Consider the following 16,366-nt stretch of genomic DNA (forward strand, 5'->3'; position numbering starts at 1 on the left):
GCCCATTTGGAAGAGAAAGTTCCGTAAAAAGTCAACTACGGCTGGTGGTTTGGATGTTCTGTTGGTTGAACTGGGCCTTGCACTGGCTTCTGCCCGGTCTTGGATGGCTTTCACCGTCGCTTCCAAGTCTTCTTCACCTTCTTTTAAACTCAATTCGTCTTCTGCAGAAATGTCTTCACATTTAAAGTCATCATTACTGTCAGGCGATGTGCCGTCAGCCACTTTCTCTTCACTTTCCTGCGCTGCATCCATTGCTTCGTTCAGCCGGAGTTTGACGTTGCTATGGTAATACGGCGCTCACTCAACGCGAGATTTCACAAGCTCGCGTTTCCACCGTTCCAGCAGTCATTAAACAATCATGGCGGACTACCGAGAGGCGCCCTTGGCCACTCGGCCAAAAACATTGGATCCAAACGAATATTTCAACCTTTCGCCGGAGCAGAGGCGTGCCGAAGAAGCCAGGGGTGCACTGCGAGCAAATCTGAAGCGCCAATATCAGCTGCAACTCAATAACCCGCACAGAAAAGAGCTCATTGTGAGTGGCTACTTGCTAGTTAGCAATGTCACCCTTGAAAAGGGCTCAAGTTATTGGCCAGAATGCTAACAGGTAGCATTAGCGCTGCACAGCGGTGACTATATGTATTTATTTAGTCTAAATTTTAGATAAGATTATAAAGAGACCTTCCACTCCATGCTAGTCACTACTACATTACGAAGATCGTTTACGTCTTGGGACTTTAGAGACAGAGAACCGTGCGCTGCAGTACAGATTGCTTTCTTCCTGGTGTGCTCTGAAAACTGACTGGTGACAGAAAAAAAACCCGACTCCTGCAGTGTTTTAAATTAGGGGGTCTCGTGGTTCTGTTATGCTCCTAGGGAGCATTTCGCTGACATGGTTTGGGTCCACTTCAGTCTTTAGTGTGAGGGGTCACTGTATCCTGTCATGAAATATGTCTTTACAGCTTGGAGTAGCCCCCATCCTTTAGGCACCAGGGTTCACTGAATGATTTCATCGTTATATAAAATAGTTTGAATCATATGCCATGGGCTTTGCTGTCACCGGACCCCAACCCAGCTCGACACTTATGAGAGATGGTGGCTGTTATACAGGTCAACCACAATCATCAAAACACAGTATAACCCAATATCATGTATAATATCTAATGACTTGAATCGCTACAGTGCCGGTTCTGCACTGAAACTTAAAGTCATAGCAGATGTCCAACCAAAGTAGCTGTAGCAGCTCTTCATGCTGACTTAGTTTGTCATCTGTCTGGATATACTTCAGTTCTTCCATAACGTCTTTATGGTACTCAGTGGTGTAGTTGGATTACCTCATTTTTCCATCTATACTGTGTGCGCTATGATTGTTTTAAAGGCAGACATTTTGCTATGTTACTTTTACTGTTACATTTTATAATGGCTTTGTTCTCTTAAGTTCATGAAATTGACCAGGAAACACAATACCAGTAAATTAAATGTACCAGTAAAGTAAATGTAAACTGTTTAAAATATGTACACCAGGATTTTTCTAGAAAAATGTCCTGTCCTTGAAAAATGCCCTCCCCCTCTCTTTTCTGCTGTTTCCTGAGTTTTCCCCACCTAAAATAAAAGGTTTAAGTATAACAGATATTAATAATTTTAACGTCACTATGAGACTTTTAAATTTTGTTTGATTTGTTGTAAATATTGGAGTCTATTTTTCTGCTGTGAATTCTACATTTACATATGGTGATAAATGTCATTGCTTACTTCTATCTGTACAGGAAGACCCTGCCTTGACACGCTGGGTGTACGCACGAGGCAATCCCTACGCACACTTCAGGCCTACAAACAAGACCTCTCTGCTGGGTGCAATGTTTGGAGTTGTACCTCTCTTTGCCCTCTACTACATCTTCAAGACAGACAGGGTATGAGACATGAAACACTGTAGCCTTCTCACTCGCTGTCTGCTTGATCTTAATGGCTAGTTTAATCGGCTCAGCTGTGTTTTCTCATCACAAAAGTTTGTAGAGAGCTCTTGAACCACAATTTAAGCCCCACTGGCCCTCTTTAGGCTGTCTAAAGGCACGTGTGAGACTAGAACCAAAACAAGAACAATAGAAACTAGGAGTAAATTGCCAAGTATTGTTGGAGGTTAAAAAAATATCAGTACATTTATTGCAGGAAACAAAATAATTCAGTATTGATTACATGGTTACTTTACACTGTTACAATAGTGGTCATTTTTCAGCCACTGTAATAATTTGACCATTTAGAGTATTTGATCTGGGTATTCATAAAATGTGATTTGGTGACAAATGCTGTCATAGAAACCTGAAAAGCTATTTAGTTGAAGATTGGGACTCATTATTCCCATGTAGGTGCACCGTTGATCTGGTTTTCTTTCTTTTGACACAGACCCGTTCACGTTAGAAATGAATGCTTCATCCAAAATGCTGCCTGCTTTCATTTTCTACCCCATTGTCATGGAGATTCACCGTCAAAGTCCTCGCCAATTGAGATTCCAGGGAGAATTTGGTCCAATTGTCACACTGCTGGGCTATCATATTTGTCCCAACCCCCCTTTTTTGGTGCTGGGAAGGGGAAAAAAAGCTGCTTGAAAATCATAAAAAGCTCACTCATAAAACATGGAGTTTGAGAAAACGTCTGGAAGGTGATGAGGGTGAGGGCGATATGACTTTGTTTCTATGGAAACCGCACTAACCTATCATCTGTTTGTCATCTATTTTACAGGATAGGAAGGAGGAGCAAATTAAGGCCGGTACCCTCGAGCGCAAGTTCAGTTTGTCATCTTGAGCCCGGGTGTAGAAAGACCCTCGTCCTGTGTGTTCTAGAGATGATGTCCATGTGTGTAATTATTATTAACCGAATAAAATTATATTGTCAAACCAGAGTTACGTGGCTTTCATGTGTGAAAGTACCATTTGCATGTCTGCAGTTATACACAGAGGCAAGGAGGATCTACTTGCAGACTGAAGGACTCGATTCCCCCCTCTCACATAAGTTCAGATTGGCACAGGAAAAGAAAATGCAAGACATGCTGATATCAATGATCCCCGTTTCACATAAAGCAAGACTATATATAGTCCAATAAAGAAGCACTGCAGTGTCATTTAGATATTAAAGGATAATGGCAATATTGGTACAACAGTAGCATGAGGGGTAAAGACAGGGTCATTAGTGGTCCTACCAAACACCTCTCAGTAAAACAGAATGCTGGTCTAAGGTTGCCTCTTATTGTTCCTTAATTTTGCAGTTATGTTTCTTAAAAATAAAAATACACATGTGACGACAATTTGGTTTTATACTTCTGTGAGAAGGAAATTACTTTATTCTTCCTGTTTATTCTGTCAACAGATCTACTCGGGGAACACAAATCATTGGATTGCGAGAAGTGAAATTTTTATTTTGTTATATTTATTTTGATTTGTTTGCTCTTAATGCATTCTGAATCACTGGGTTTCTACTGTTTGCCAGGCTTCCAGTTGGGGTTAAAGTGGCTGCGTAGAGGTTCCCAACATTGGTAGTAGTTCTTGTCAAGCTTCTGGCATGTATGAAGACCCCACTTTGTCACCGCCATGCTGAAGGACGACTCAAACATAAAAGCCTGGTAATAGGAAAAAGCACGCTGTGATAAACCATACCGACTTGGTCATGTGTTAACCATATATATATTTTGTTTGTTTACCATGGTTCCCTCAGCCACCCTCTCAGGTTTGAGTTCAGCAGTGCTGTTCTTCTCAAAGCAGTCCACGTCCGGGCCATGCGGGGTCATTATGCTGTGGAGACTGGCCCCTCCTGGCTGGAAACCCTCCTCTTTGGCCTCATAATGGCCTTTGATCAGACCCATGAATTCACTCATGCAGTTACCTACAGTGACAAGCAGGAGGAGCTGTAACACAGCAGCGTCATGTGTCTAGTTTGCTGTTGAATATGCCAGGTGTAACACTGATTTCCGCTAGATGGCCTTATAGGTCTGCAATGAAATCGGACAAAAGGAGACTATTGTGGGGTCTCCATTGAAGTGAGTCATACAGCAGGTGGTTTGTTCTCACCTACTGCCTTGACACAGGCTGGGTAAATGGATGTGTGTGCGTGTGTCTTACGGTGATAGTATGGTGGGCGGAAGGTGTGGTCAGCCACACCCCACCGTGGGGGGAAGATGACAAAGTCAGCAATGGCAACCCCTGGTCTTGTGGATTTGGCAGTAAGCACAGTAAAGATAGATGGATCCTATATAGAGAGATCATAAACATGCGACAGGTGAGGAGCACGGCTTTTTGCATTCAAAAGTGCTATTGGCGTGTCCCTAAACACAACTCTCACCGCATGGTCGAAGGCCACACAGTTGATAACCATGAAGTTGTTCAGGTTGTATTTGTAAGGCATGTAGTTACCGTGCCAGGCGACCACATTGAATGGCGAGAAATCCTACGTGCAGAGCACAGAACAAAACAAATAAGAGGAGTCTACCCAAGCAACAAACACAAAAGGCTTTAAATTGAGCTTTTCACAGGGAAAACGGAACAATGAATAATGTCTTTGTAATCTTAAATTCCCAGAGAGAGTACTTCTTCACATAAAGAGAAAAAAACTGGTCATAATGAAAAGGGTTGATTGTGAAAGAGGGTGTGCTTCTTTCATCCTTTCTTCTCTTTCATTCCCCCCTTTTCTTTGTGATACGAGGCTCCAGGTATTATGGGGTAATTGGCTTCACAATCAAACTTTCCCAAACTTTGAGCATTTTGACGCTCGCAGCAGCGCAGTTATGGGGAGAGGGGAGCAGCGGCAGCAGTGGGTGCAGAGATATTTCTTTATCTTGATTGTTAAAACCACAGCAATTTTATATAGTTTCTCTGTTCTGATAATGTCACTGCGAAAAAAGACATTCAACAGCAACTCTAAAATCAATATAGTTCATTACAACTCAAGCTGCCTCCATACTGACCTCCCTGCTCCTTTACACACAAGCTTTTCCACACACGAACAACTAATACACACCAACGACGAATACTGGCAAATACATATACATACACAGATGCATTCACACGCGCAAACATTCGTGACTAATGAACGCCGAAAACAACTTAACACACACTCAATTGACAGTAGTCGACGTACAAAGAGGCCTTCGGGAAATCCAGTGCAGGTAATTTCTTGGACATTCATCTGTGATAACTCCACTACATTCGATTAAAATGAAGGGAGGAAAATGGAGGCGAGCGAGCACTTGCGCACACACGCACACAAAACACAAACATATTGGTCCAGTCAAGCAAATAATAAGTTAATTTGAGCAATTTCGGCACTCTGCGGGGGAACAAAACAGCAGGACCAGGCAGGAGCGGCAGCATCTTCCCTTATACGAGGCCTCCGCCGCCCCATCTTATTTTCTTACCCCTGCAACCTCTCTGGTCCACTCTCTGGGAAGAGCATATAACTGGTGGCAGATACTCAAGCAGAAGCAGAGAGGAAGATGGGAAGAGGTCTGTTTTGCTTCAAAAAAAAGAAAAGACAGTATCTTGCCCTAGTGTACTTCCTATGATGAATAATAACAGTGTGGTTTGACATGGTTTCCACGGTTACAACCCCCCCAACCCCCACCCCTGACAAACCTCTCCTCCCACCTCCTCCCTGCCTCAGTAAAAAACCTCCTGTCAGACATTATGTGTCGATCCAATTATGCGCCCAACAGGACATTTCGGGAGGGGGAGGATCATTCCCCGGCTGAAATATGTTGAAATTAATGCTTAACTTGAAAAAGGTTTTTTCCTACAAAGCAAAAGCTTCACAGGTACACTGTCTGCAGCTCCAGAATGCCTTAACTAATTATGAGTGATTAAGACTCATAAGGGAGTCGAGGCGGAAACCTGCTGAATGGATAACAGCTAATGCTTCGATATTAAATCATCAGGGATGGCAATTCAGTCGGCAGGAGCAGCTAATGGATCATATGCTTCACTTGGACAGTTTCCTGTTAGTCACTGCGGCAGTTCGATGGCGTTCACTGAAGCAGACACAAAACTAAATAGGGTAATAGGGCAAGTAAGCCATGTGTGTATGTGTGTGTGTGTGTCCCTGTCAGACCACAGGTACACGTGGAAGTACAGTGATACAGATAAAGTTGTGTGCAACAATAGCCACCTGTTGGCATGCAAACAGCTTCCCCTGGTATTTATTGATGACGGTGTAACCAGTGGGCACTTTGCGATCTTCATACCATGCAACCGGACACAGGAAGTCTCTCGGGTTAGCCAGACCATTGGCTCCTGCAAAACACACGCAAAGTGTCAAAGTAAAGGCAGTGTAGGCATAACCATGATGACAATGATAACAATAAAAAAAAAATAGGAAACAATTGGGGGTGACAGATCGTAATCACAGGTGGTTTCACGCCTCCAAACACGCTGTCGTCTATATAGGTTCACCCAGTTCTGCAAGCTGTTCATTCTCGTTTACCTCCCCCACCCTCCCTCCCTCCTTGTTTTCAATTCTTTAACTTGTTCATTTCTATTTGGTGCATGGGGGTCTGCCAGGGCAGGGAGCCATCACCAGTCCCCTTCGAGGCCTTCCCTCAAGCCATGTCATTCAGCTTTACCTACTAAAACGCTGTCCAACCTAAAATGAGGACGTGGGCCCAGCTAGTGAATAAAGGTAAAATAAAGATTAAAACAATTGTAGGTGCGAATACATTTAATGATAAAACATTATTTTTAGAGCCATAATGCTTTGTCGGAAAGCCAAAACATCTTTGGTGGGCGCAAGAAATATTTTTGTTATATGTAGGAAGACACAGAAATCACAAGCTAGTCACTAGTTTCCTAAATATCTAACAGCAATATGCTACTCAAAGAAGGATTTTGTGTTGTTGTTGCTTTTTATATGTACTCTATAAACAAAACAGCAGATGTTAATCTCCTTAATAAAATTTCTAAGCAAGATTTATCCTCGGAGCACAGAGTGAGTTACGCAGAGAAAAGTGTGAACAGTTTTAGACATGGACATTCTGTTCCAAGACATAGATGTAAAGGAGCTTGGTGAGCACGTTTCAAGGAAAAGTGAACACAAAGACGTATGCTGCACTTATATAGACTCACAAATATCATACAAACCTATTGGGCCAAGGTCAGGCAGTTCAAAATGGGCACCATACACCTCGAGTATGTAGCCTCTGGTTTCCCCAAACACATCCACACTGAAGCGCATCCCTTGCTAAAAAAAAAAAATGTGAAAAGTGGCAGTGAGAGGAAATTTTGTCCTATTAAGTATCAACTGTGTGCTGTTTCAGTTCTGAACGGACTTTGAAAAGCACACGTGCTGCTGTCCAGGTGGTCAGGCTTTTGGTAGCTTAAAACCTCTTTTCCACCGTCACTTATTTTTGAGGTCACTTTCAAAAAGCACCAAACAATGCCTTTCTAAATATGGTAAGTGGGATGTTGGGGCAGACACAACGGCAGATTTCTTTGAAAACCGGGGAGATGGAAAACATACAGCCCACCTGGATGACACAGATCTCGTTCGGCTCGACCATCATCTTCCCAAACTCCGTGGTGATCAAGATCTCTCCCTGCTGAGGGACTGCGCACACAAACAGACAAAGAGAGACACAGAGAAAAGAGAATTTGAACAAGAAGGCAGGCTGATGTTTGAGCTATCATTGTTCTTATGATAGATGACAGCGAAAACAACAACAGCGCTCCTTTCCTCACCAATCAGAAAGTCTCCGTCTGAGTTGTTGAAGCACCTGGAACAAGAATAAAATAAGATCAAAGGAAGGCTGGAAATGTTTTTCATCAATAAAAATATATCCTTTCGTCACATAATTTATACATTCTCACCTGTCGACCATGGAGGTGTTACAGGTGTACACGTGGACGCCAATGCCATTACGAGATTTGGCATCTCCAGCACCGCAGACAGTATGCAAACCCTGAAACGTGGAGAAGGACGCAAATAAAATCAGATGGAAATTTTCATAAAAATTCAAAATAAGAGAAAAAATTAGCTTGACTTACAGCCACAAAGTCCACTTTCTTCTCTGTAGTTTTGGGGATGGTGAATGGCAGCCATCGAAGCTGTGAAAGAAACCTCAGAGTCAGAATCTGCACTGTAACAAATTTTTACTGTAAAATTATAAGAACCACCATTATTTCACAGTGGGCCTGCTTTACAGCTTCTTTAAATATGTTTGTTTTTATTACTTACTAGCTTGCTGTTTATATTTAGTTTCCCAGCTATTAGTATTTACAGTATTTACCTCTATTTATGAGTAGCAGTAGATTGCTTTGCTCTTATGTCGCCAGCATTTTTTAATGGATTGAAACAACACTGTTACTTTTAACAGTGTGAAGAGCTTGAAATTGTTTCCTTGTCGAAAACATTGGTATAGCTTTGGAGGCTGTGTGGTAAATGTGAAGCTAAAGGCACAATACTGAAAATGAAGGGAATCTGCTGGCCCCCAAACAGTGTCATTTACCATAATTAAACCGCATTAATGTGAGGTTTAGAGAAGACAGTGCATAGATTTGGTTGCACTGGGACGGCTAAATGCTATGCTAAACTTTGTTATGGCTTCGGCTGAACATTTACCACACAGATGTAAAAGCGATGAAAGATTTGTAACTAAGCCCAAAATGAGCAGGGACTCCTTGTGTTGATATACCTGGTTAGGATCAGGCTCCACTTCGTTCCAGTTCTCTGTTAGATCTCCACAGGGAAGCGAGGTGAATGGCTTGTGTTTAACAGATGGAAGGATGCGGTACAACCAGCTAGAGAAAGAAGAGGAAGGGAAATGTTTAGTTATCCATATTGTCTGGGATCCATTTGGAGTCACTATAAAGCCTGATGTAGGTTTCAAACAGAAAAGGACACCTCCTCTTATTGGCTGGACGCGGGCAGGTGAAGGCAGAGCCGGAGAGCTGCTCGGCATAAAGGCCATATGGGCAGACCTGGGGATTATTCTGCAAGCACATGGAACATAAAAAAATGCTGTAATGTGTGTATATGTACACTATATATGGTGTTCAATTACCCTCATTTTCAATAATTAGAAAATAATGATGAATAAATAACAAAAGGAGCCCAGTGTGGGTTTTTACCTGTCCCTCGGGTAAGGATCCAGGACAGCGAGGGTCTTCAGATGAGAACTCGTTCCCGAAACCGCTCATGTACTGAAAGAGACAAACACACATCCAACACACAAATGGAGACAAGTTGAAGTGAAAAATAAAAAAAATACATCATGCAGCTTCATTGTAATGCAGGATAAATGTGTTCATGCTGGTTATAATTAAACTTGAAGGCTTGTCATTAAGGCTTGTCTTTTTGTTAATTGTTGTCATATTGATTCACATTAGATCTATGATAAAACAAACTGCAGTTATGCCAAATTTCCCCCCTTGCAGTCATCCATTATTTTGTGTTATTGTGCCACAGAAACAGCCTAATTACACTTACATCCTCTGCAGCATGTTTTGATCAATGTTCCATCTAGGATAAGAGTGTTGTTCTGCATCTCGCCTGCACCTCTACTGATCGCGTCTCTTCTGCCACAGGAAGATCAAACTTGCCACAGTGTACACGCATCTTGCTGAGTCATTGTGAGTTTGCAAGAAAGCACACTCACAGACACAGATGGTTTCTATGTGTGCGTGATCATGTGCCAAAGTGCTTGTTGGAAGCTCCAGAGTGTCCCAAGTTGAAGGAATGCTTTACAAAGTCAGTTTTCTGTCCTCTTAAAAGTTTATTAGAGCTAGAGCAGCAAAGCTAGACTTGGCAATGATCCCAGCAGTCCTTGGATAGTTTGTTAACTATTCCACTATAGACAAAGCTTTGCATTTGAGTAGGTGTCATGACTTTGAAACCTTCAGTCAAATATTAAAGGTTCTATATATAAAAAAAAGTAATCTAAGCAAATACCTACTTAATGCAGCCCATCACCATAATTCTGCAGTAATGGCAATAAATTGGAAAACTGGGGTTTAAAATCATGTTTTTGCAATTAAATTGAAGCGTTCCCACTGAAATTAAAAAGATTTAGGCACTTCAAAACCACATCTGGGCAGCTGCAAAATGCAGCGCTATGATTGGTTGGAGGAAACGCCTCCCTTCAGTCTGCGGCCACAGGAGCTGTGGTGGCTTTAAGGCGCATGAATTTCACACATTCTGGTGCAAAACAAATAAATGAAAAATACAAACTTTTCTTCCGTATTTCAATGATGACATAGTTCTGCACCCTAACTCCACATGCATGCACAGTCTGATAGTCGACACAGACGCAGCTCATAAGCGGTAATAATTGAATATTTACACATTTAGCAACAGTTTTGCTTCGAGGAATTGTCTTACCTTGAGTCCAGCCATTTTGTTGTGTGTCAGAACTTTTTCTGTGGCAGCTGTTGAGCGTTTCACAGTGGTTACGGATCGACTTGCAGTTTTCTTCTTAATGTATTCCCTTCGACTAAAATCCACTTCGGGGTGTCTGCATGTTGCTGTTTGGACAGACTGGGGAAAAGGGGCTGGGATTTATACGCTTTCCCAATCTGGGTTTAATTAGGCCTTGACTCTGTGACGTAACACGTAAAAGGGAAAGGACGGGTCGGATGGTCAAAGTGTGCACAAACAAGGGCCGGTGTCCCTGCCAGGACAAACAAGGACCAATTAAAAAGAAATTTGTGATGCAGGTAAGGAACACTGAGGGATTAAAGTCCAAGTCATGGTTTTAAATGGCACAGCGATCCTATCACTGACAGCGCATACAGAGAAAAATGTATTGACAACACTTCGTTTTTAAGTGGGGCGTAACAACGGGTGCTAGGCGGTCAGAAGCTTGCATCATACGCAGAACATATTATGCCAGAGTTCTCATTCTGCTGAAGTGGTGACCTCATGCGCACTACTTGTGCAAACACGGGCGCCATGCACATCCCCACCACGTCCTGCAAAGCGAACATCTGGGCAACAAGAGTTTGTTCAATGGCTTAAGGCCCCATATTTGCAGTGTAGCCCAATATTTAGCGGCATTGTTCAATCTGCGTGAATTGTTTAATATGCCATTGACCCCCGGGGCCCGCCAGTCCTGCAGATTTCAGTGTTTTCATCACATTCGCCATGCTCAACACAATCTCACTTCTTGTTTCATGTAAAGTGGGTTATCATTCTTGTACAGCTACAATTAATTTCGTTTTCCTAAAACCAGGATTCGCGTCTGTTCAGATGACCTCTGCGCGCTGCAGCGAGCCCGTCGTTCCTCATAAAGCGAAAACAACAGCGCGAGGCCTCTAAAAGGCCTATACATTACTTCACGCAAAATTTATTCAGTTCATTTCTTGAAATAGGTGGTCAAACGAGGTGTGCCTAATGTCCCCCAGGCAGCATGTATCAAAAAGAATCAATTTCGCCTTTCTCATTCTTGCCTCGCTTCCCCCTGCTTGTCTATTTCTTTTCTCTTTCTGGAGGGGGGCGCTGGGGAAGGGTAAATGATGGCAATTCTCATAGCGAGGCGCAAATAAACTCGCCGCGGCAGAAGTAACTGTTCTCCGGCGAGGCGTGCAGTCAGGCCCGGGCCTCCCGCTGGCAGCCAGTCAGGGTGCTGTGCCAAAGACGAGAAAGCCCAATGGCAGGAAAATATCACGTCCCAGTCTCCGGAAATTGATCTGCTCCTTGTATGGAGAAAGAAAATGAGCGATTTTAATTTCATCCCCGAGTCTGATGATAGAATTCTAGAGTATCTGGGTCCAATCCGGATGGTGCCTGTGTGTTTTAAGAGAAGAAGAAATAGCTGGAGACGGAGAAAAGGGACTGTTGTTTCCTACTGACAGTTATATCTATGCATGCGTAAGTGGGCCATAAATGCTTTGTTATTAGATGCCTGCTGAATTCAATGGTTTGATGGTAAACGGTACACTCACCTGGCACAGTCTATCCCAGTGTGCATAAACAAGCAATCTCTCTCTTTCTCTATCGCACACACACACACACATAGAGTAAGTATTCTGTTTTGTGATGGCATCTTTAGCCTTTCATATCACACGCAAGTAGCCTACACTCATTTTTGCCCCCTTAGCCTTAGTCTTACCATTAAAGGTTCAGTTCACTCAAAATACACACAGAAAGAAAACATAGTGTCAAATCCTCCGTGATATACCACCCGATCCAGGACACAGCGTATCTTTCAATCTGTGCCCAGACCTTTCTGTGTACAGTTTTTATTGTGACAGGCATTAAGGACAAAACCTTTTTTCTGCTTTGAGAAACAAAAACATTATTCAGGTAAAGTATTGTTAAAAATATCAAAGAGAGATTAACCTTTTAAAAAACGATTTTCTGGTATGTTATTAGGTTGAATTAGTCCTTTAAGTGTCCTGTATGGCTCACAGTTGTTATTTATTTTTTGTTTGTTTGTTTTTCACAAACTGATCAGATGTATGCTAGGGACAATGCGTGGTAATACACATAAAAATTATATGTTGCCCCGTTCCACTGGGTATTTTCAAGCAAGCAGAGTCAGGAAGCTGTCGATCAGTGATCGTCTACCCACACATACATAAAACCATAGCTGAACAGCACAATGGTATTTTCTCTTATCGAGTCAGTGTCAGGGCCTGAAGCATTCACCTGAAGCTTTGTCATAATACTTTTAAAATATACTATTTATACCCTTAAACTACATTTAAACTTCTACCAGAGTCTGAGCAGGGAATTGTAATCCAGTATGGTTATAGCCACAACATTAAAACCTTGTTACAAATATTGTGCAAGTCCTCTTCATGTCATCAAAACAGCTCAAATCTATCTTGGTTTGGACACAGGAACTAGGGGGCTGCAGTGGTGAAGGTTTGGTTCCGATACAGCTTCCAGATGCTCGACCGGTTTGGGATCTGTGGAGGTTTGAGAACAGTTCAGCACTTTGGGCTCTTTCTGAGCAGTTCCTAAGTAGCTCTTATGGAGTATTAAGTAAAGTATCAACATAGTAAAGCTTAAGATGAATTGCCTAAAATCTTAATTCCTAATGAAGAACAGGGATCTGGCTACAAAAAAAATTATAGATGTATAGAAATTAATAGGAAAACAGCCCTCTGCTTCTTGAAGTATGACTGCAGAAAGTACTTTCCTGGTCAGTTCACGCTCTCAGTCTCTAGTTTAATTTCTTATCTTCCCTATTTGTGTCCAAAAGGACGATAAAGCAGGGTGGGCTTAGCCTTACCTTCTGTAAACTGAAGTATCCGTCACTTATCACATACAGTTTCAAAATGCCAAGATAGCGACAAAGAAATGCTCAGCTTCAGGCTCAATACAGGATTTTAATAACCAGAGCCACTGGTGGGGGCGAGGCACATTGTCCAGCTGGAGGCTGGTGCCATCGGGGAGTGTTACTAATCCACATGATTACGAAGAACAGAGACTTGTAATGAGATGGTCGATGCTATTCACTCCACCTGTGAGTGGCTTAGACGTGGCAGAGTGGCATACACTATATCCATACTAATAGCGATATACTGTACAGCTCAACAGGACTCTTGACTGCGCTAATCGGGTAGTGGCAAGTAGCAACAACTAATTAGCGTGTGCTTGCACATTTTCCTGCTCTTTCTGTTGGAATAAGTCTTTTCTTCTTTGAGCAGGGAAGAGCAGCTGCAGATCCGACAGTCCTCAGAACAGAGCAAACCACTTTAAACAGCATAGCTCGGTGTGCCTATAAAAAACACGAATTTCAGCCTTTTGTTAGTCTGCTGATGCTGCGCAAAATGCTGCCGTCAATGCAAATAATGTCTGCAATTTTGAAAATGCTAGTAATGTAATTTGTTCTAATTAGCTACTTCTTTGTATTCTGTAGCGCTGCTGCCACAAATACAATTTGTGCGACACGTTAAGAAAAAGAAAACATTAAAACTCAACTTTGTGAAGGACATATAAGTGCACACGCCATTTGGTGTTATTTTGTGTATCACCGATAAATGACTGCTGTATTTAGATGTCACATCTGGATTCTTGCATTTTGTAATTACAGCCCTGTTATATACTGTTGCGCTTTAATGTTAAATGACTCCTGACATGAGCCTTCCAGTAGCAAATGCACACTCACACAACACACACACACATTTGACAGCTCCATTTAACGCTGATTAGATTTGCAAGGACATGTAGTATACCCTCTCTGTGTCTCCTGTGTCTACTCTCTCTCTGTCGCTCCCTGAGTAGGTTGAGTATCTCCTGAATCTTATCTATCGTGGTAATGTTATGCAAATGGTTTAATATGAAGATAAAAGACTGTTGCAGCGTGTGGCGCTCTCGTGGTTCACAGCCCCGCGTTTCCAGGACGATAGCTCTAACGAGGAGGGCACTATTTGGGAGTCATTAAATGATGGCCTTCCTGACATGCACCCGCTCACCACCACCGCCACCCGCCCCGCGTTGGCCATTAAAGTGGCTCACACCCACACCAAGACACACACTACAGACACCTTTTAGCGCCAGCTCCCAGTTTCTTACACATCACAGTGTCACAGAATAGAAAATTACACTCTCCTCCCACAGAGAAAATTGCTTTGGAATTGCTTGGTTATAAAGATGTGCTTTACAGAGAGGGGGTGCATGCAATAAAAAAGGACACACACAAACACAATTACTTAAGCACTCTAAGGACAATTCTTACAAGTTAATCAGAGGATTTACCAATTATTGATGTCAAAAGGATTTTGTCGTGTATGTGTTTCTGGCCTATGTTTGTGTACTGCACGTACTTATCTTTGCATTCAGGATATTTAGTATGCATCCTCTTTGTCTGCGCCGCACACAAACACACACACATAAACTCAAAATGTGCTTTCCCCAAGGGCATAGATGAGTTATTAAATTTTAAAAATAAATAAATAAATAAATAAAAGGCGATACGTGAAAATTGCAAGCAAAAAAACAGCCGGGTGTAGTCAGGGACAACTGAACGAATTGCTCCATAGCAAAGACACAAGTGGACTATTGAAGACAACAGGGTAAAAGATGTGTCAGTATCAAGAGACAAGAGAGGCGTGAGCGAGCTGAAAGGGAGAAAATACAAAGTGGAAAATAGTAGAGAAGACAAAACGAAGGAGAGAAAAGATACAAGATGGTAGTGCAAACACAAAAAAGCAGGATATCAGTGGCTCTATAGCAGTGTTATTACAGGATGGGAAAGCTCTGTCCTGCCCTACAAAGCAAACGGTATAGCATATCTATAAACTCTTACACTTTGCAGTAACCACGAAACAGTTTAAAAACACCGAATCCTCTTTTTAACCACACTCATTTTGTAATAAGTGAGTGTTTATAGATATATAGAGTGTTTGCTGTCTTCTCTCCCTGCAACAGAGAAGACAGCCAGGAAGACTGTGACGTGTCAGCGAGCTGGTGAGATTGCGCTACGATCTGCATTATAGAATAATCTGTTTAGAAAGATGACGTAAATCTTCCCATGAAAAGAAAAGTGATTTAAAATGGTTTATATAATGCAGAAATGTAACTGTATCTGCAAAAGGCACACGGTCTTTCATGACATCTTCCAGCTCTACACTCTAGAGATGAGCTATGTAGTTCATTTAATGCCCTGCGAGCGGGTACCGAGACTCACTGAGCCACAAATGTCCATCTATAGGATATTTTGTCACACTGTTTCTGGACCCTTCCCAGCGGAACATCATCACAAATAGAATTAGCTCCCTGGACAGAACCAAAATGACAGTGCCGGGACGTTTGGCAGGAAGCGTAATGGCATTGGGGAGCTGGTGGTGTTTTCCTTGCAGGGGAACCAAATGGTAGCAGTGCATATCAGTCCAGACACTTGGTGTGGTGCCAGTTATGCTATTCACTCCTCCCTCTCTGGAGTGTGCGGACAGGTAGTGAGGATGCCTCCTCTAAATCTGTAGTTTAGCTGAGGTAGGTTTGAGGGGTGGCCTAAGATGTGAAGAGGAAGGCTTGAGGTGAATGGTCTTTGGACAAGGAATGAGTGTGTTCAACATCAGAGAACGAGGAGGGTGTGTTTATATCTGTGTGGTTTTCTTCTCAAAGTGTGTGTTTGACTGGTGCAAGAGTGTGACTGATGTTATATCAATCTGGGCATGATTGCGTGTGAGTTTCGGGTGTGTACGTATAAAACGCGTGCATCTCCGTCTGTGTGTACGCATGAGTATATCTGCGTCTGTCCCCAGCACCATCATTAGGTCGTAGGCAGTCCCAGTGCTGGGGGTGTAGCTCGGCTGCTCCTGCGGCCTCTCGGGCCAATTTAGGTGGAGAAAAGCACTTCGATCCTGGCCTGCAAGTCTGAGGGTCCCCAGCGGGAGGCAGCGCAGCCCTGCAATCTATATTGGATTTATTCCTTTCCCATCTACAG

The 16,366-nt window shown here is 42.6% G+C and overlaps 2 protein-coding genes across 3 annotated transcripts; one reads left to right on the plus strand and one right to left on the minus strand.

Moving 5' to 3' along the window:
* Positions 1-329: 329 nt before the first annotated feature.
* ndufb4 (NADH:ubiquinone oxidoreductase subunit B4) lies at positions 330-2,896 on the plus strand. Of its 2 annotated transcripts, XM_040043975.1 has the most exons (3): positions 332-535; positions 1,767-1,910; positions 2,737-2,896. In XM_040043975.1, exons 1-3 carry the CDS (start codon positions 359-361, stop codon positions 2,797-2,799), a joined length of 384 nt encoding a protein of 127 aa, XP_039899909.1. In that variant the 5' UTR covers positions 332-358; the 3' UTR covers positions 2,800-2,896. The 2 variants fall into 2 exon arrangements, with proteins under 2 accessions (XP_039899910.1, XP_039899909.1); XM_040043976.1 differs by lacking the exon at positions 2,737-2,896 and having other exon boundaries at positions 330-535; positions 1,767-1,916.
* Positions 2,897-3,298: 402 nt separating this feature from the next.
* Positions 3,299-10,525, minus strand: hgd (homogentisate 1,2-dioxygenase). The gene is made up of 14 exons (XM_040043974.1): positions 10,351-10,525; positions 9,102-9,173; positions 8,875-8,963; positions 8,666-8,771; positions 8,019-8,078; positions 7,842-7,933; positions 7,713-7,747; positions 7,502-7,581; positions 7,116-7,215; positions 6,148-6,272; positions 4,330-4,434; positions 4,110-4,236; positions 3,692-3,873; positions 3,299-3,610 (listed from the first exon to the last, which is right to left on the minus strand). The coding sequence occupies exons 1-14, from the start codon at positions 10,363-10,365 to the stop codon at positions 3,467-3,469; spliced, it is 1,332 nt and encodes a 443-aa protein (XP_039899908.1). The 5' UTR covers positions 10,366-10,525; the 3' UTR covers positions 3,299-3,466.
* Positions 10,526-16,366: the final 5,841 nt, after the last annotated feature.

The sequence above is a fragment of the Simochromis diagramma genome, unplaced genomic scaffold (assembly GCF_900408965.1).
Source record: "Simochromis diagramma unplaced genomic scaffold, fSimDia1.1 OVJJ01000602.1, whole genome shotgun sequence".
Taxonomy (NCBI): Eukaryota; Metazoa; Chordata; class Actinopteri; order Cichliformes; family Cichlidae; genus Simochromis; species Simochromis diagramma.

Excerpts from the sequence above, each read along its gene's own strand:
- ndufb4 (XM_040043975.1), top strand. The coding sequence starts at position 359 with ATGGCGGACTACCGAGAGGCGCCCTTGGCCACTCGGCCAAAAACATTG. Across the intron at positions 536-1,766 it reads CGCACAGAAAAGAGCTCATT|GAAGACCCTGCCTTGACACG; the intron begins GTGAGTGGCTAC and ends CTATCTGTACAG. Across the intron at positions 1,911-2,736 it reads ACATCTTCAAGACAGACAGG|GATAGGAAGGAGGAGCAAAT; the intron begins GTATGAGACATG and ends TCTATTTTACAG.
- hgd (XM_040043974.1), bottom strand. Across the intron at positions 7,934-8,018 it reads AGAAAGTGGACTTTGTGGCT|GGTTTGCATACTGTCTGCGG; the intron begins GTAAGTCAAGCT and ends TCCACGTTTCAG. Across the intron at positions 7,582-7,712 it reads AGACGGAGACTTTCTGATTG|TCCCTCAGCAGGGAGAGATC; the intron begins GTGAGGAAAGGA and ends TTGTGTGCGCAG.